General features: G+C 37.1%; 1 protein-coding gene across 1 annotated transcript in view; it reads left to right on the top strand.

Moving 5' to 3' along the window:
• The window catches only part of MRPL1 (mitochondrial ribosomal protein L1), a 97,722-nt gene that overhangs the window by 41,907 nt on the left and 35,827 nt on the right, over window positions 1-19,988 (top strand). The window contains exon 7 of the mRNA XM_007074790.3: window positions 12,308-12,414. Coding sequence (XP_007074852.1) covers window positions 12,308-12,414 — 107 coding nt within the window. The remainder of the gene's footprint in view (window positions 1-12,307; window positions 12,415-19,988) is intronic.

Here is a 19,988-nt window from a genome sequence, read left to right as displayed (position 1 = left end):
CACCAAAGTGTTAAAAAGATAATAGAAAAGCTACATAGATCTATATCAACTAAAAAAATTCATGTAGTAATTTACAGCTTCCCACTGTGAAAAGTTCAGGGTCACATGACTTCTTACCAGTGAATTCTATCCAACATTTAATGCAAAAATAACACCAATCCTTCACAACCTTTTAAAGAAATAGTGGGGAAGGAACACTTAACCAACTCTAATGAGCTCAGCATTACCCTGGTATCAAAAGTAGACAAGGACATCACAAGAAAACTACAGACCAATATCTCTCATAAGCATAGAAGCACAAATTCTTTTTTTTTTTTTTTAAACGTATTTATTTATTTATTTTTTTAGAGAGAAAGAGGGGGAGGGAGGGAGAGAGACCAAGCAGGCTCCACACTCAACATGGAACCTGATGCAGGGTTTGATCCCCGACTGTGAGATCTGACCTGAGCTGAAATCAAGAGTTGGATGCTTAACCAACTGAGCCATCCAGGTGCCCCAGAAGCACAAATTCTTAACAAAATATTAGCAAATTGAGTCCAGTATTATGTATATATGTATGAATGTCTATAAAGGTTAGTGAATATTAACTAATAAGGTTTATTCTAGGATTACAAAGTTGGTTTAGCACCTGAACATCAATATATATCATGCTAATAAAGGACATAGACCTTAAGATCATCTCAGTAGATGCAAGGAAAACATTTAACAAAATCTAACAGCCATTCATGCTAAGAACTCAGAATATTAGGAATAGATGTGAACTTCAACTTGAAAAAGCACATCTATGAAAAATGAACAGCTCATATCATTCTTAGCGATGCATTCATTTTAAGACTGAATGCTTTCTACTTAAAATCAGGAATGGTAAAGATTTCTACTCTCATCACTTATGTTCAACATTGTATTGAAGGTCAGTGAAATAAAGGGCCTACATATGGGAAAGGAGGAAATAAAACTGTCTTTATACCCAGAAGTTATGATCTTAAGTGAGTGAATACTAAATGAATTTAGTTGAGGTTACAATATATAAGATAAATACACAAAGTCAACTGTATTTCTATATTAGCAATAGCTAGTCAAAGTGAAATTTATAAAAGAGTTCCTTTCATAAGAGCATAAAAAAGTCAAATAAAATACTTAGGAATAAATTTAGCAAAAGATGTACAAGCCCTTCTCACAGAAAACTGCTAAATGTTGCTGAAAGTATCAGGAAAGGGCCATGGCATTGCCATGGATTTGAAGGATGATACTGTTAAGAGGGAATTTTCCCTAGATTTTCTATAGATTTAGTGCAGTCCTAATCAAGCTCCCAGAAAGCTTAAAAAACTTTTTTATTTCTTTTTTTTGGAAATTGACAAACTTTTTCTAATATGTAAGTGGAAATACAAAGGACTTGGAATAAAAAATGATTTTAAAAAGGAAGAACAGAATTGGAGGACTTGCATTACTTGCACTGGCTTTTAGTGCTGCTGTAATCAGGAAAGTGTGATATGGCATAAGGATAGATCAAATATTGAAAGTTAAAAAAAAATAGACCCAAGCCTAAGGGAGAACTGATTTTTGGTAAAGGTACCAAGGTTATATGGGGAAAGAATAGTTTTCAATGAATGTTTCTGAAATACTAGATATCCTTTTCCTCACATCAAACACAAAAATTAATTAAAAATGGACACATATCTAATTGTAATGGCTAAAGCCATGAAATTCTAGAAGAAAAATTTCTAGAAGAAAATTTTTATGGTCTTGGATTAGGCAAAGATTTCTTAGGACACAAAAAGCATAAGCCACAGAAGAAGAAATTGCTAAATTGGACTATAAAAATTAAAAACTTTGCTCATGAAAAGACACCACTAAGAAAACAAAAAGCCACAGATGAGGGTAAAATATTTGCCATGCATATATCAGACAAAAGATTTATATCCAGAATACAGAGAATTCTTATAACTCAGTAAGAAGACTATCAACCCACCTTTTCAAAAAGGGACAAAAGAACTAAACAGGCAGCTTATAAAATAAGATCTTCGAATGGCCATTCATTTGAGATGATGCTCAACATCTTGGTCATTGCGTAAATGCAAATTAACATTAACAAGCTTTGGTAGAAGATAAAGATATAGAAAAAGGAATATGTAGGGTCAAAGGAAGAAGATTTTATTTGTTTTGGGATGGAATTGGCCTAAAAGCTAAAATCTGCATCATTACCCTCAATCTATCACTCTGTTCTGGTTTCTGATTCTAACTGTACACTGTATGTTTTCAATATTCTGTCAGAACCTTCACTTCAGTATGTTTTAACGCAGAACTATTTCTGTTTTCTTCTCAAGCTGTATTCTTTCATATCCATCATTAAACATCACTATGATATCAGACTCAAAATTATGAAGTCATTAATTTGTTCATTTTTTTTTAACTTTTAAAAAAAATTATTCATTTTTGAGAGAGACAGAGCATGAATGGGGGAGGGGCAGAGAGAGAGGGAGACACAGAATCCAAAGCAGGCTCTAGGCTCTGAACTGTCAGCACAGAGCCTGACACGGGGCTTGAATCCACAAGCCGTGAGATCATGACTGAGCCAAAGTCATACGCTTAACCAACTGAGCCACCCAGGAGCCCCTTTGTTCATTCCTTGAGCAAACATTTGTCCTTTTGTACTCCTTACGAATTACCTACCTACATTTAGATAGAGATATCGAGTAGGTGATTGGAGATCATGAGAAAAGTTGTGTCTGGATATATAAGTTTGGCAGTTATCAGAGGATAAATGGTCTTTAAAGCCATATGTGATTGAATAGAAAGAGAAGTCAAATGACTGAGCCCTGAGGTAATTTAATCTTTGTATATCACCTAGGTGAGGGTGGTGGCTCGGCCAACAATATTGAGTGGAATAGCCAGTGAGAGTATGTTTCAGACAACAAGTCAGAGTATTTTAGGAAAAGTAGAGATATACTGTGAAATGCTCTTGACAGGTCAAGTGAGAGGAGCACTGAGAAATGATAATTGGATTTTTCATTGTGAAGATTATTGGAGACCTTGACGGTACTATTTTCAGTGGATGATAACTTGATTGAAGTAGGTTTAAGAGAAAATAGAAGGAGAGGAAATAGAGAAAGGAGAGACAGCTGTTTCGAAAAGTTATACTTTTTTTTTTTTTAATTTATATCCAAGTTAGTTAACTTAATAGTGCAATAATGATTTAAAGACTAGAATCTGGTGATTCATCCCCTAAATATAACACCCAGTGCTCATCCTAACAAGTGTCCTCCTTAATGCCCCTTGCCCATTTAGCCCATCCCACCTCTCACAACCCTTCCAGTGCTTAGTTTGTTCCCTATATTGAAGAATCTCTTATGTTTTGTCTTCCTCCTTGTTTTTATATTATTTTTGCTTCCCATCCCTTATGTTAGTCTGTTTTGTATCTTAAATTCCACATGAGTGAAGTCATATGGTATTTGTCTTTCTCTGACTAATTTCACTTAGCATAACACACTATAGTTATATCCACGTTGTTGCAAATGGCAAGTTTTCATTCTTTCTGATTGCCAAATAATACTCCATTGTATATATGTATATGCCACATCTTTATCCATTTGTTTGTCGATGGACATTTGGGCTCTTTCCATACTTTGGCTATTGTTGATAGTGCTGCTATAATCATTGGGGTGCATGTGTCCCTTCGAAACAGCACACCTGCATCCTTTGGATAAATACCTAGTAGTGCAATTGCTGGGTCATATGGTAGTTCTATTTTTAATTTTTTGAGGAACCTCCATACTGTTTCCCAGAGTGGCTGTACCAGTTTATATTCCCACCAGCAGTGCAAAAGGGTTCCTCTTTGTCCTCATTCTTGCCAACATCTGTGGTTGCCTGAGTTGTTAATTTTAGCCAGTCTGACCAGTGTGAGGTGGTATCTCATTGTGGTTTTGATTTGTATTTCCCTGATGATGAGTGATGTTGAGCATTTCTTCATGTTTCTGTTAGCCGTGTAGATATCTTTTTGGAAAAGTGTCTATTCATGTCTTTTGCTCATTTCTTCACTGGATTATTAGGAAAACTTATAATCTTAAGCGAAGCATTGAATGGTTGCTGGAAGGTACTATGAAGTTGGAGACTTGTTTTATTTTAAGATGGGACATCTTAGGGGTGCCTTGGTGGCTCAGTCAGTTGAACATCTGACTTTGACTCAGGTAATGATCTCACAGTTCATGAATTCTAGCCCTGCACTGGGCTCTGTGCTGACAGTGTGTGGAGCCTGGAGCATGCTTCAGATTGTGTGTTTCCCTCTGTCTCTCTCCCCCTCTCCCCCACTGATGCTTGTTCTCTTTCTCTCAGAAATAAATAAACTTAAAAACAAAACAAAACAAAAAGAACAGGGGCGCCTGGATGGCTCAGTCGGTTAAGTGTGTGACTTTGGCTCAGGTCATGATCTCGTGGTCCGTGGGTTCAAGCCCCGTGTCTGTGCTGACAGCTAAGAGCCTGGAGCTTGCTTCACATTCTTTGTCTCCCTCTCTCTCTCTGCCCCTCCCCTGCTCATGCTCTATCTCTCTGTCTCTCAAAGATAAATACATGTTAAAAAAAATTAAAATAAAAACTTTTTATCTATTTTCTTTCTGTTTTTGTTTTTTAAATATAATTGATTGTCAAATTGGCTAATATACAGTGTGTAAAGTGGGCTCTTGGTTTTTGGGGTAGATTCCCATGGTTCATTGCTTACCTATAACACCCAGTGCTCATCCCAACAAGTGCCCTTCTCAATGCCCATCACCTCTCCTCATCCCCTCCCCCCCACCCCCAACAATCCTCAAATTGTCTTCTGTATTTAAGAGTCTCTTTTGGTTTGCCTCCCTACCTCTCTTTTTGTAACTAATTTTTTTTTTCCCCTTCCCTTCCCTCATGGTCTTCGTTAAGTTTCTCAAGACCCACATATGAGTGAAAACATGATATCTGTCCTTCTCTGACTGACTGATTTCACTCAGCGTAATGCCTTCCAGTTCCATCCATGTTGCTACAAATGGCATGATTTCATTCTTTCTCATTGCTAAGTAGTATTCCATTGTATATATAAACCACATCTTCTTTATCCATTCATCAGTTGATGGACATTTAAGCTCTTTCCATAATTTGACTGTTGTTGAAAGTGCTGCTGTAAACATTGGGGTAAACGTGACCCTATGAATCCCTTGGATAAATTCCTAGTAGTGCTATTGCTGGGTCACAGGGTAGTTCTGTTTTTAATTTTTTGAGGAACCTCCACACTGTTTTCCAGAGCGGCTGTACCAGTTTGCATTCCCACCAACAGTGCAAGTGGTTCCCGTTTCTCTACATCCTGGCCAGCATCAGTTGTTTCATGAGTTATTGATGTTAGCCACTGTGACTGGTGTGAGGTGGTATCTTAGTGTGACTTGGATTTGTATTTCCCTGATGATGAATGACATTGAGCATCTTTTCATGTGTCTGTTGGCCATCTGGATGTCTTCTTTGGAAAAGTGTCTATTCATGTCTTCTGCCCATTTCTTCACTGGATCATTTGTTTTTCAGGTGTTGAGTTTGGTAAGTTCTTTATAGATTTTGGATACCAACCCTTTATCCAATACATCATTTGGAAATATCTTTTCCCAATCTGTCGGTTGCCTTTTAGTTTTGTTGATGCTTTCCTTTGCTGTGCAGAAGCTTTTTGTCTTGATGAGGTCCCAGTAGTTCATTTTTGCTTTTAATTCTCTTGCCTTTGGAGATGTGTCAAGTAAGAAATTGCTGTGGCTGAGGTCAAAGAGGTTGTTGCCTGCTTTCTCCTCTAGGGTTTTGATGGTTTCCTGTCTCACATTCAGGTTTTTCATCCATTTTGAGTACGGTGTAAGAAAGCAGTCTAGTTTCATTCTTCTGCATGTTGCTCTTCATTTCTCCCAGCACCATTTGCTTAAGAGACTGTCTTTTTTCCATTGGATACTCTTTCCTGCTTTGTCAAAGATTAGTTGGCCATACATTTGTGGGTCCAATTCTGGATTCTCTATTCTATTCCATTGGTCTATGTGTCTGTTTTTGTGCCAATACCACACTGTCTTGATGATTACAGCTTTGTAGTAGAGGCTAAAGTCTGGGATTGTGATGCCTCTTGCATTGGTTTTCTTCTTCAGTATTACTTTGGCTATTCGGGGTCTTTTGTGGTTCTGTACAAATTTTAGGATTGTTTGTTCTACCTTCAGGAAGAATGCTGGTGCAATTTTGATTGGTATTGCATTGAATGTGTAGATAGCTTTGGGTAGTATTGACATTTTAACAATATTTCTTCTTCCAGTCCATGAGCATGGAATGTTTTTCCATTTCTTTGTGTCTTCTTCAATTTCCTTCATAAGTTTTCTATAGTTTTCAGCATATAGAACTTTTACATCTTTGGTTAGGTTTATTCCTAGGTATTTTATGGTTCTTGGTGCAATTGTAAATGGGATCAGTTTCTTGATTTCTCTTTCTGTTCCTTCTTATTGGTGTATAGAAATGCAACCCATTTCTGTACATTGATTTTTTACCCTGTGACATTGCTGAATTCATGTATCAGTTCTAGCAGCCTTTTGGTGGAGTCTTTCAGGTTTTATATGTAGAGTATCATGTCGTTCGTGAAAACTGAAAGTTTGACTTCTTTGCCCATTTTGATACTTTTAATTTCATTTTGTTGTCTGATGCTAGGACTTCCAACGCTATGTTAAACAACAGTAGTGTGAGTGGACATCCCTGTCGTATTCCTGATCTCAGGGGGAAAGCTCTCAGTCTTTCCCCATTGAGGATGATATTAGCTGTGGGCTTTTCATATATGGCTTTTATGATGTTTAGTTATGTTCCTTCTATCCCAGCTTTCTTGAGGGTTTTTATTAAGAAAGGATGCTATATTTTGTCAAATGCTTTTTCTGCATCCATTGAGAGGATCATATTGTTCTTATCCTTTCTTTTATTAATGTGATATATCACATTGATTTGTAAATATTGAACCAGCCCTGTAGCCTAGGAATGAATCCCACTTGATCATGGTGAATAATTCTTTTTATATGCTATTGATTTCGATTTGCTAGTATCTTGTTGAGAATTTTTACATCCATGTTCAGTAGGGATATTGGCCTTTAAGTCTCCTTTTTTGAGGGGTCTCTGTCTGGTTTGGGAATCAAGGTAGTGCTGGCTTCATAGAATGAGTCCAGAAGTTTTCCTTCCATTTCTATTTTTTGGAACAGCTTGAGAATAATAGGTATTAACTCTGCTTTAAATGTCTGGTAGAATTCCCTTGGGAAGCCATCTGGCCAAGGATTCTTATTTGTTGGGTGATTTTTGATAACTGATTCAATTTCTTCACTAGTTATGGGTCTATTCAAATTTTCTATTTCTTCCCGTTTGAGTTTTGGAAGTGTGTGGGAATTTAGGGATTTGTCCATTTCTTCCAGGTTGTCCATTTTGTTGGCATATAATTTTTCATAGTATTCACTGCTAATTGCTTGTATTTCTGAGGGATTGGTTGTAATAATTCCATTTTCATTCATGATTTTATCTGTTTGGGTCTTCTCTCTTTTCTTTTTGAGAAGTCTGGCTAGGGGCTAGGGGTTTATCAATTTTGTTTATTTTTTTTTAAAAAAACAGCTCTTAGTTTCCATTGATCTGTTCTACTGTGTTTTTGCATTCTATATTGTTTATTTGTGCTGTGATCTTTATTATTTTTCTTCCTCTGCTGGCCTTGGGGTTTCTTTGCTGTTCTGCTTCTAGTTCCTTTAGGTGTGCTGTTACACTTTATATTTAGGATTTTTCTTGTTTCTTGAGATAGGCTTGGATTGCAGTGTATTTTCTTCTTAGGACTGTCTTTGCTGCATCCCAAAGGTTTTGGATTGTTGTGTTTTCATTTTCATTTGTTTCCGTATATTTTTAAATTTCTTCTTTAATTGCCTGGTTGACCCATTTATTCTTTAGTAGGATGTTCTTTAACCTCCATGCATTTGGAGGTTTTCCAAACTTTTTCCTGTGGTTGATTTCAAGTTTTATAGCATTTTGATCTGAAAGTGTGCATGGTATGATCTCAGTTCTTTTATATTTATTGAGGGCTGTTTTGTGACCCAGTATGTGATCTGTCTTGGAGAATGCTCCATGTGAGCTCAAGAAGAATGTGTATTCTGCTGCTTTAGGATGAAAAGTTCTAAATATATTTGTCAAGTCCATCTGGTTCGGTGTATCATTCAGAGCTGTTGTTTCTTTATTGATTTTCTGTCTAGATGATCTGTCCATTGTTGTAAGTGGAATATTAAAGTCCCCTGCAGTTACCACATTCTTACCAATAAGATTGCTCATGTTTGTGATTAATTGTTTTATGTATTTGGGTATCCCTGAATTCGGTGCATAAACATTTATAATTGTTAGCTCTTCTTAGTGAATAGACCCTGTAATTATGATATAAGGTCCTTCTTTGTCTCTTCTTACAACCTTCAGTGTAAAATCTAGTGTGTCTGATGTAAGTATGGCTACTCCAGCTTTCTTTGACTTCCAGTAGCATGATAGATAGTTCTCCATCCCCTCACTTTCAATCTGAAGGTGTCCTCACGTCTAAAATGGGTCTCTTGTAGACAGCAAATAGATGGGTCTTGTTTTTTTTTTTTTATCCATTCTGACACCCTATGTCTTTTGATTGGAGCATTTAGTCCATTTAAATTCAGTGTTATTATTGAAAGGTATGAATTTAGAGTCACTGTGTGATCTGTAGTTTTCATGCTTGTAGTGATGTCTCTGGTCCTTTGTGATCTTTGCAACATTCCATTCGCAGATTCCCCTTTAGGATCTGTTGTAGGGCTGGTTTAGTGGTGATGAACTCCTTCAGTTTTTGTTTGTCTGGGAAAACCTTTATCTCTCCTCTATCTGGATGACAGGTTTGCTGGATAAACGATTCAGTACATTTTTACTATTCAGCACATTGATAATTTCCTGCCATTCCTTTCTGGCCTGCCAAGTTTCATTAGATAGGTCTGCTACTACCCTCACGTGTCTACCCTTGTAGGTCTGGAGAAGGGGATGCCTGGTTTGTCAGCGTCAGTCCCGCTCCACTACATATGCAGTTATCAGGCACAGAGGGGTGTGGTTTGGTGTAGGCCGGTCCTGTGGGCCCGCTGTCTGTTCCCTGAAGCTCCACCTTGTTGGTGATGGGGTGAGAAATGATGATACCCCAGTCTCACTGCCACAGACCTGGTGTCCCAAATCACTCTGTACAGGCCATCCTCACAGTGCCACTGGTGTGAATGAGGCAGTTTGTCCCATTCCGCTAATCCCGCACCTCCCTGGCACTTGGCTGGAATTTAAACCTTGATGTCTTAAAGGATCCTGCCCTGTGAGCCCCAGTCCTGGGAAAGAGTTGCTTCTATGCTGCCTCACAGTGCTGGGCACACGGTTTGTCCTGCTCCACTGACTCTCTTGCCTCCCTGGCGCTTGGCTGGGATTTAAGCCCCGCTGTCTTAAAGGGCCCCGCTCCATGCACCCCAGTTCCAGGGAAGTGCTGCTCTGTGCCCCGATATATGGCCTCTGGCTGGCGGGCACAGGCAGTCATTGTCCTTTCAAAGGTCATATACCTTCTTCCCACAGCACTCCAGGGAGTAGATTGCTTTCTCCCACTGTGGACTGTGCCTCTGAACTAGTTACTGAGCCCAGAGCTGACTCACCTCCTCCTCAGGTGTCTGAACATGGCAGCCGGCCCTGGTGTGGAGAAAGCCCTGCAATTAGAGACTGGATCCTTGTGTGTCCTGGTCTGTTGTTTTTCTCTTGTCCAGGTACAGTCCTATGCTTCCTCATCCTCTCTTATCCCTTTGTGTCTCCACAGAAGGGGATCCCTCCCATCTGTGCCTAAGTTGCCCTTTTTATCTCTCCCAGTTTGCAATCTTGCACCTATGGCCTGCCAGGTTCTCCCCATGGGACCCTGGAAACGTCTCTGTCACTCTGCAGCTTGGACTTTTGGAATTCAAAGTCCTTTGGCCTCAATACTGCTGTGTTTGAGGGACGAGGGAACTTTGGGTCCCCCTACTTTTCCCCCATGTTGGATCGCCTCCTAAATAAGGTTTTACTCTAGCCCCAGAAAACGAAGGTAGACTCTTACCCAGGACCCCACACTTTTTACCTACTTTCATGTGAAATTCACTTAACCTGCTTTACCATAAAAAAGGAAAAGGAACTAGGAAAATCTCAAGATTTATCAGTAGAAATAATAATCACAGTCTAGAGGCAGCTCATTATTACTCATATGGCTACAGAAGCTGACATGAAAAAAGAGCTAAGAATTGAAACTAAATTTATTGGATTCTAATGTCACTTTTTCCTCCATTATGGTAGAAAGACAAAGAACTGGATGTAGAAAGGAGAAAAATGAAATCAAGTTAAAAATTAAGAATATTCAAAGGGTCACACTGAAGACTTCAAAAATAAACTCCACCTTCCTACTGTTTAGTCATTAACATTTAACTCAAATTTAATATATAAAAATACATGTTTTTTATGTTTCATGACACGATAACTTGAAAATTTTTCAATTTTCTACATAGAAAATGTGAATTATTTTAAGAACAATAAATATTATGAGAAATGTGTGACTACCAAAAAACACACCAATCATATATGTCTCCAAAAATTCTCCCCATGATAAGTCAACATGAAGATCTCATTCTATAGAGAGCACAGTGTATCTTCAGCATATATAACTTCCAAGGATCATCTGGGGAGTTGTTCAGGAACACTTCACTGTGAATGAAAGCAGTTATCCACAAGGAACTTACAATCTAATTGTAATTGATAGGGAGAAAAGGGACGGGCAGATGGAAAAACTAGTATAAAATGCTACTTTTTTAGTATAATATTCTGATGTAGCTAGTACTAAACCATATGACCACTAGTGTAATATAAACAGCAAGATGCAAATAGTGGTGTACAAAAAAACAGGTACCTGGTTAAATCATCTGTATCTCTACTTACATTTCTTTCTTAAGAGTAGTGCCTTACACATAGTGAGAGCTCAAGAGTTATTTTGACTAACCTGAATCTATGACCACAACACCTTCCTTCCTGTCACTATAAATGAAGAGTCTATCTTCATACCAGAGGCCAACCCTCTTCATTTGTGCACTGGATTCCCCTCTCCTTTCTCTCTGCTACATTGTCAGTTTTCTTAGACACTTTCCTAAATCATTGTTGTCAGCTTACAAACTTGGTATAAAATCTCCCATCTTTTTTTTTTAAGTTTATTTATTTTGAGAGAGAGAGAAAACCCAAGTTGGGGAGAGGCAGAGAGAGAGGAGAGAGAGAAAGGAGAGAGGAGCCACTTAGGTGCACCAGTAAGTAAAAAGTTCTTAGAAGATTTCAAGACTTTGCTGTTTTTTATCATAAAAAATCTTACAGATTTTAATTTGTCCTTAATTTTTTTTATAATTTTTTTTAACTTTAAAATTTTTTTTTATTTTTGAGAGAGAGAGAGAGACAAAGCATAAGTGGGGGAGGGGCAGAGAGAGAGGGAGACACAGGATCTGAAGCAGGCTCCAGGCTCTGAGTTGTCAGCACAGAGCCCGATGCGGGGCTCAAATTCACAAAGAGATCATGAACTGAGCCAAAGTTGGATGCTCAACTGACTGAGCCACCCATGTGCCCCTGTCCGTAATGTTTTTAAAGTATGATAAGTATCATCCTTGCATATACTTATCTGTTGGTTATTACTGTGCAACAATATTATAACAAATTTAATGGCTTAAAATAGCACATTTTCTATCTCGTGGTTTCTGTCTGTTAGGAATGTGTGTACAGCTAAGCTGGGTCCTCTGCTTCTGTGTCTAGTAAAGCTTCAAAGTATCAGGGCTGTGGTTTCATCTGAGACTTGACTGTGGAAGGATCTGCTTTTGGACTCATGTGGATTGTTGGCAGGATTCAGTTCCTTGCAGGTTGCTAGATTGAGGGCTTCCTTTTCTTGTCTTGTGGCCCTTTTCATATGTCTACTTACAACATTGCAGCTTGTTTCTTCAAAGCTAGTAAAGAAGAGAGTCTCCTCCAAGATGGGTATTACAGTTTTATGTAATGTAATCAAGTACATATAAGCATTCTGTCTCTTGGTTTAGAAGCAAGCTGCAGCACCCATCTACACTCAGGGGGTGGAGATCATGAAAGGGCATAAACACCAGGAAATGGGCATCTTGGGGCCACTCTAAAGTCTGTCTGCCACAACTTGTTTGCTATATCTTAATACCCGATGAATGTTTCTCTTATTGAGTAGTTTTTGTTACTTGTTTATATGTAGTGATAACTTTGGATTTTTAATTTTTCTAACCAGAGTCCATTGGCCGTGACATCCCCAAAATGCTTGAATTATTTAAAACTGGACATGAAATTAAGGTAGATGAAGAAAGGGAGAACTTTCTCAAGACCAAAATAGCAACAGTAAGTTACAATGGAAATTACTAAATAACCATTTTTTTTGATTGTTTGAAACGTGACTGTTAAGTGACAAGTCCTTCAAACTTGTTCTTAGCACTAGTATCAGGAATAGCATTAAATATACAGATGGATAATTTTTTATTCTATAGGTTGAACTTATAAATTTGAATAGTACTTGAGAATTCTTTCATGTGCCCTTCAATGGTAATTACTTGTACTTTATCTTATTTGATTATTCTATATATGTATTTTTTGCTCTCTAACATTCTAAGCTTATTGAGAGTATAGTTAGATCTTATATATCCCTTGTGGGACATTGCATAATGCTGAGCCCATTGTAGGTATTTAATACTACTTTAATGGAATTGAGTAATTTGTTTTATTTTTATGAATTGTTTTCATTATCCCTGCTTGTGTTTTAAAAACTGTTTGCCTACTTATAGAAGATCCTGGAACTCAATTTCCAAAGCTGTTTTTAGGACGCTATTTTTTTGAAGGGAACATTCTGCAAGATTTCTTTTATTTTGAAATAATTAAGGATTCATGTGAAGTTTATTTAAAAAAATTTTAGCATTTATTTATTTTTGAGAGAGGGTGAGACAGAGCATGAGTGGGGGAGGGGCAGAGAGAAAGTGGGGACACAGAATCTGAAGCAGGCTCCAGGCTCCTAGCTATCAGCACAGAGCCTGACATGGGGCTCGAGCTCACGACTGTGAGATTATGACCTGAGCCGAAGTTGGACACTTAACTGACTGAGCCACCCAGGTGCCCCGAGAACATTGTTATAGATAATATCCAGTTTATAGGACTATGTTTTTAGATATGTAGTTATTTGTTCAAATCTTCTTTATTTTTAAGTTTATTTATTTTGAGAGAGAGAGAATGTGTGTGTGGGCTGAGGTGGGAGGTGGCAGGGGCAGAGAGAGAGAGAGAGGGAGAGAGAGAGAATCCCAAGCAGGTGATAGCATGGAGCCCGGTGTTCCATGAACTAACAAACCATGAGATTGTGACCTGAGCCAAAACCAAGAGTTGGACTCTCAACTGACTGAGCCACCCAGGTGCCCTGCTAATATCTTATTTTATGCTAAAGAATCTCAAAATATTTTTTTTCCTGTTCAGTAACCATAGGAATAATGGTGATATTGATAGTAAAAATTTAAAAGTGCCTAGCAAGTGCCAGGCACTATTCTAAACACTCTTCATATATTCTTTCTTTTAATCTTCTATACTATGAGAGGAAAATTATCATCCCCATTTTATAGATGAAGGCATGGAAGCCCCAAGAAGTCAAGTAATTTTTCCAAGATCTAGTATGAGGCAGAATAGGTATTTGAACCCTGGCAGTCTTTTCAGTCCAGGCTTTTTATCCAGAATCATCTTGCCTCATGCCTGGAATTATTTGAATAGCTGTTATTCCTCTACTCATCCTGCTCTTAAGAGGAATTCTGTGTTAGGGGGTGCCTGGGTGGCTCAGATGGTTAAATGTTGGACTCTTGATTTTGGCTTAGGTGATGATCTTAGTGTTCATGAGATTGAGCCCCACACTGGGCTCAGCACTGGCAGTGTGGAGCCTGCTTGGGATTCTCTCTCTCCCCCTTTCTCTTTCTCTCTCTCTTCCCCTCCCCTGCTTGCTTGCTCTCTCATTCTCTCTCTCAAAATAAATAAACTTAAAAAAAAAAAAGAGGAATTCTGCATTATAGCTAGTAATCTAAGCTAGTAGTCTAAGCTAATTGAGCTATTCCCACTATAGATCATCAGAAGTAGAGAAAAGGCACTCAACTTGTTTTATGGAAGGAGAACTTGCTTTAGAAAGAGGACAAAACAGGTTTAATCTCATCAGGGATTGGGAAACCCCTCATTGCCATTATTACCATCAAAGCCTAGTACCAGTTTGTATGGCATTGTGGTCTGCTAGAATCTGATGTTGCACTTTCCGTATTTCCATAAAGCCCTTGTCAATGCTTCTTATTTGTTTGGGATGACAACATCGTAATGTAAAAAACAAAAAATGCCAATTTTACGAGGATTTTCTAGAGCTGTAGAGACTTGGGTTTGAATACCTGTCTTACTACTTACAGGATAGCAGACTTTAAACAAGTTTCTTAATGTTGTTGTGTCTAGATTTCCTGACCTATAGAATTTGTGTAGCAATGTTTATTTTACAATGTGGTTTTGAAAATTAAATAAAAACTTGAAATGGTAGCAGTAATTATTTTTCCTGTATTGGTTGGACTTTTGGAGACAATAGGACATCTATAAGATTATTTCTTTCCATCTGGATCCGTTCTTTTTCTTAAGTAAGGTTTTCAATATATTCAGTAGTTAATACTTTATATGGATCCTGACTCAGTGTATAAGAAACCTTGGCATTCATTCTTCTCAACAAATACCATAGTGATTAAGTGATTGATTACATGAGCTCCAGGTCAGACTACTTGTATCATTTAGAGATAGAATGCTTTTTCTTAATGAAAAAGAAATTAATTTCTGTGTTTAAAAAGAATTTTTTTGGATACTACATGAATGTTATAGTAGGAGATTAAGAGAGTGGGTTTTAAATTCATACTGTCTGGAATCAGAATCTAATTCCAGATTAGAATCATGTTACCTTGCTCTCTGAGCCTCAGTTTTCCCCCATTCTCCATTTCTCCTAAATGCAAAAAGAAGTTAATAATAACACATACTTTCTAAAATAGGAAGGGATAGATGAAATAATGACATAATAAGTATAAAGCAAACTTCTGCTTTTGGCCAACAAAGAGTAACAGGGACCTGATTTACTCTTTCACCTAAGACAATCACCATTACCTTAATACCAAAACCAGGCAAAGAAAATAACAGTCTAATATCATTCATAAACATAGATATCAAAATTATAAACTAAATTTTAGCCAGTAGGGCCTAGCAATATATAGAATGGATATCATGTCATCAACATGTAGGGTTTACCCTAAGAATGATAACATTCAATGTTTAACATTCGATGATCAGTCATTAAAATTCACTGTATTAACAAACTGTAAATCAAAAGTCATCTGATCATCTCAGTAGATACAGAGAAAGCATTTGACAGAATCCAACATTCATTCCTGATTAAAAAGTCTCAGCAAACTAGGAAGAGAAGTTAATGTCCTCAACCTGATAAAGGGCATCAATGAAAATACAACAGCTGACTTTATACTTAGTGGTGAAAAACTGAATACTCTCCTCCTAAGATCAGGAACAAGACAAGGATATCCACTGTCACTGCTTCAGTTCAGCATTGACCTAAGGATTCTAGGCAGTGCAATCAGGCAAAAAAAGAGGCATCCTCATTAGAAAGGAAAAAGTAAATTAGTTATTATTTGCAGATGATATGATCTAGCTACTAAAACAAATAAGTAGGTTAGGAAAGGTTATAGAATACAAATACACAAAAATCAATTTTGCTTCTGCATAACAGTAACAATTAGAAATTAAAATTCAGGCTACCTGGGTAGCTCAGTCGGTTAAGCGACTGGCTTCGGCTCAGGTCATGATCTCAGAGTTTGTGGGTTCGAGCCCCGTGTCAGGCTGTGTGCTGGCAGCTTGGAACCTGGAGCCTGCTTCGGATTCTGTGTCTCCCTCTCTCTCTGCCCTTCCCTGACTTGTGCTCTCTCTCTCTCTTTCTCAAAAATAAATAAACATTAAAAAAATTTTTTTTAAATTAAAATTCAAAATAATACAGTTTATACTAATACCAAAAACTAGGAAATACTTAGGGATAAATCTGACAAAAGATGTGAAAGATCCATATACTGCAAGTTTCAAAACAGTTGAAGGAAATTAAAGGAGATGAGGTATACCATGTTTATGGATCAGTAAATCCAATATTGTTAAGATATCAGGTCCCCAAAGTAATGTATGGATTCAGCACATTCTCCATTAAAATTCTATTTAGCCTTTTTTTTTTATTTTTGTAGAAACTGGCAAGTTGATTTAAATGCATATGGAAATACAAAGGGTCTAGAAAAGCCAAAACAACTTTGACAAAGAACAAAGTTAGCGTTCTACCTGATTTCAAGATATATAAAGCTATAGTATTTAAGATAGTGTGATATTGATGTCAAAAAACACAAAATGATAATGGGATAGACCAGAGTGCCAAGAAACCCAAAACAACATACATATGGACACCTGATTTAAAACAAGTTGCAAAGCCATTTTTAACGGAGAAACATTAGTCTTTTCAAGAAATGGTACCAGAACAATTGTGTATCTGTATACAGTAAAATGAATTTTGACCCATAACTTTGTTCCATATATAATTAACTCAGAATGTATCAAAGACTTAAATGTAAAGCCTAAAACCATAAAATTTCTGGAAGAAAAAGTTGAGTTAGGGAATTTTTTTTTTTTTTTTTAGATGTGACATGAAAAGCGTGATCCATAAAAGAAATTGATAAATTGCACTGTATAAAAATTAAGTGTTTGCTCTTGAAAAGACACTGTTAAGAGAATTCAAAGATAAATCACAGACCAGGATAAAATATTTACAAATCATGTAACTGATAAATCCACAATTTATAAAGAGTTCTCAAAGCTCAATAATAAAACAATCCAGTTTTAAAAATCAGTAAAAAAGGGTACCTGGGTGGTTTAGTAAGTTAAGCGTCCAACTCTTTGATTTCTGTTCAGGTCCTGATCTCACGGTTGTAGGATTGAGCCTCGTGTAGCGCTCTCAGTGCGGAGTCTGCTTGGGATTCTCTCTCTACCTCTCTCTCTGCCCCTCCCTCGCTTGTACTGTCTCTCAAATAAATACATAAACGTTTAGAAAAATAAAAATCAGCAAAAATTTGAACATACCTCATCAAGGTGTGACAAACACATGGCAAACAGATGACAAACTAAAAGATGCTCCACATTATTAGTTGTTATAGAAATACAAATTAAAACCACAATGAGGTATCACTATACGTCCACTGGAATGATTAAAATTAAAAAGACTGACCATAGCAAGTATTGGTAAGGGTATGGAGAGATTGGAACACTATACTGCTGTGGCAGTGTAAAAATGATATAACCTCTTTGGCAAACAGTTTGGCAGCTTGGCAGTTTAAGAAGTTTAACATCCACCTGCTAGATGATCCACTTTTAGATATTTATCCAGGACAAATGAAAACATATGTGCATACAAAGACTTTTTTTTTTTTTAATGTTTATTTAGTTTTGAGAGAGCGACAGAGCATGAGCAGGGGAGGGGCAGAGAGGGAGAGGGAGACACAGAATCCGAACCAGGCTCCAGGCTCCAGGCTCCGAGCTGTCAGCACAGAGCCCCATACAAGGCTCGAACCCATGAACTGTGAGATCATGACTTGAGCCAAAGCTCAACTGACTAAGCCACCCAGGCACCCCCATACAAAGGCTTTTGAACAAATGCTTATAACAGATTTATTTGTAATAGCTAAAAACTGGAAACATTCTACATGTCCCTCAATAGGTGAATGTATAAACAATAGAATAGAGTATTTAGCAAAAAACACATGATTGATACATACTTTAACATGGATGAATTTAGAAAAGATGATACTGAGTGAAAGAAGCCAGACAAAAGGAGTACACACTGTATGATTCTATTTATGTAAGATCCTCGCAAATGTGAATTTGTGTAGTGACAGAAAGCAGACCAGTAGTTTCTCTGGGCATAGGTAAATGGGGAAGGATGGGAAGGCGGGATTACAAAGGACCACAAGGAATTTGGGGGATGATGGACATGTTTGTTATCCTGACTGGTGATGTGTTCATGAGTATATACATATGTCAAAACTTAACTAATTGACACTTTAAGAATGTGCCACATATCCTGAGGAATACTGTTTAGCAATAAAAAGGAATGAATTATGGATACATGCTCTGATGTGGATGAATCACAAAAACATGCTTGGTGAAAGAAATCAGACATAGAAACCACATACTATGTGATACCATTTATATGAAAAGATGAAAAGTAGATGAGTGGTTGCCTTGGGCGGGGGCAGGAGCAGTAAGTATAGGCATTAACAGTAATGTGCATGGGGGTGATATGGGATGATGAAGATGTTTTAAAACTGATTTATGGTGATTGTTGCACAACTTGATGAGCTTACTAAAAAGTCATTGGAAACATAAATTAGAAAATGGTGAATAATATGATATGCAAAATACAACTCAATCAAGTTAATAAAAATGTAGAGTATGTCAGGTATACCTCATTATAGTTACTTAAAAAGGAATAGAAATGTGTTTACAATTGTATGTGATATAACTATTATATGAATTTTATTTATTATCAGAGATAAAAAGATTTTAAGCAAAGTAATGTATCTTCCTTAAAAGTTTGAGATTTCCATGAGTGATGTTGGAAATATAGTTGGAAATATTGAAGATGTGAAGGTTTTTGTTCGTTTTTGCCCCCTGTGTGATATGAGGACTAGATTCAGATGCAGTATGCAGATGAAGGAGCACAGACAGCATCACATGCCTATTAGGGTTCCTCATTGTGGTATCTAGAAGGAAGGAAGGTGTCTAGAGCAGAGGTCGTCAACAAGCTATAGCCCATGGGACAAATACAGTTGTGGATTGTTTTTGTACAGCCTGTGATTAAGAATGCTCTTTACAACTTCAAGGCGTTGTAAAAAATAAAACAAAAAATTTGCTACAGAGATTGTATGTGGCCCACAACGCCTGACATATTTAAATTCTGGATCTTTAGAGAAAGAGATTTGCTGACCCTTGATCTAGAAAGGTGTTTTTGGAAGAGTGACATATATTAATTTTGTGTTTCTATTTGCCTGTAGAGGAGAGATTATCTTACATTAGTTAAATCATTTTGATATCCCTTGTTACAATTCTCAAAGGGTCTATACTGCCACATTGCTTTAAGATCCAGTTCTAGTATTGATGGAACATGAAATTGATCTTGATTAGTTTAAGCTGGTTTTCCTTCTGTATTAATGTGATAAGTATAATCAATTGAATGATCTTTCTTAGTTATCTGACGTGAAGATTAGTATCTTGGGTATTAGAACTCAACACTAATGCCTTTGTACATCAAAACTGCAAATGCTCTTATAGCCAGCCAATATCTAACACTTGTCAGCAATGTTACTTACAGGTAAATTAGTTTCTTTCCTAATCTTTCCTACCATTTGTACCTATAATTTACATATTCATGAAATTGGTTGTGACTGCGTGCTATCAGATCATGTGCTCCTATCAATGAAAATGCCTTTTAAATGATATGTTGAACATCATGCAAACACAGCAGGTCATCACTGGAATATTTAATTTTTCAGTCAGTTATATTACTGTCATGTAGTCACCTTTTCTCATAGTGTGAAGAATATGTTGGTTGGGATAAAAGTAAGCTGCTAAGTGATCAAATTCAAGGGAAAGATTTTAAAGCATAAAACTAAAAGTGAAGATTCACAGGGGAGAAAAAGCACATTTCTTTAACTGAGCCCTAAGTTTTAAAAATTATGGTTCTTTTCATGAAAAAGAAATGAAACTAATGTAGAGTCTTTAAAATGTTGAGACATAATTATATACGTGGCTAGTGTATATATTCTAAATAGTAGTAG

This window comes from Panthera tigris, chromosome B1, assembly GCF_018350195.1.
Source record: "Panthera tigris isolate Pti1 chromosome B1, P.tigris_Pti1_mat1.1, whole genome shotgun sequence".
In the NCBI taxonomy this organism is placed as follows: domain Eukaryota; kingdom Metazoa; phylum Chordata; class Mammalia; order Carnivora; family Felidae; genus Panthera; species Panthera tigris.
This window is presented reverse-complemented; position numbering and strand designations above follow the sequence as displayed.